The 524-nt window shown below is 37.4% G+C and overlaps 1 protein-coding gene across 1 annotated transcript in view; it reads right to left on the bottom strand.

Annotated features, from left to right (window-relative positions):
- The window catches only part of LOC110454670 (protein HID1-like), a gene marked incomplete at both ends in the record, with an annotated part of 4,188 nt that extends 3,703 nt beyond the window's left edge, over positions 1-485 (bottom strand). The window contains 2 exons of the mRNA XM_021504313.1: positions 34-174; positions 429-485. Coding sequence (XP_021359988.1) covers positions 34-174; positions 429-485 — 198 coding nt within the window. The remainder of the gene's footprint in view (positions 1-33; positions 175-428) is intronic.
- Between the last annotated feature and the right edge of the window lie 39 nt (positions 486-524).

Below are 524 nucleotides of genomic sequence, written 5' to 3'. Positions count from 1 at the left end.
ACACATCTTTGTCTACAATGTTACAGGTTTTACCTTGTTGATGTCGCACATCTTCCAAAAGAGAACAAGCAGTTCCTGATGGATCTGAATTTTCTTGGCTGACCCAGGTAAGTATGTCTGCATTAAAGGGTTGTTCAACAGGCGTGTGATCCCTTTCAGGATAAAAGCAAAGTCCTACGGGAGAGAACATAACATTTGATAACCTGAAATATTGCTGGTCAAAATATCTTTAGTTAAACAGTGATTCTTTATATTTTCAGAAGGTTAAACCGATTTTTCCTTTGTAATTTCTGAAGGAGAAACCAATGTCTGATGTTGTATACACATTGTATTTTACGTTAGAAGCCCAGCAATTTATACTGTGGAACCATTTGTCTTTTATCCAAAGGCGGTAAAACCTAGACCTTAATGTCTTAGTATAAAGGTACCTCTTCTCTGTGGATCCTGGACAGGTAGTTCACAAACAAGTTGTCAGGTCCACCCGTCTGAAACATAAGTCATACCAATCACAAAGTAAAAATGTT

This window comes from Mizuhopecten yessoensis, unplaced genomic scaffold, assembly GCF_002113885.1.
Source record: "Mizuhopecten yessoensis strain PY_sf001 unplaced genomic scaffold, ASM211388v2 scaffold7995, whole genome shotgun sequence".
In the NCBI taxonomy this organism is placed as follows: Eukaryota; Metazoa; Mollusca; class Bivalvia; order Pectinida; family Pectinidae; genus Mizuhopecten; species Mizuhopecten yessoensis.
This window is presented reverse-complemented; position numbering and strand designations above follow the sequence as displayed.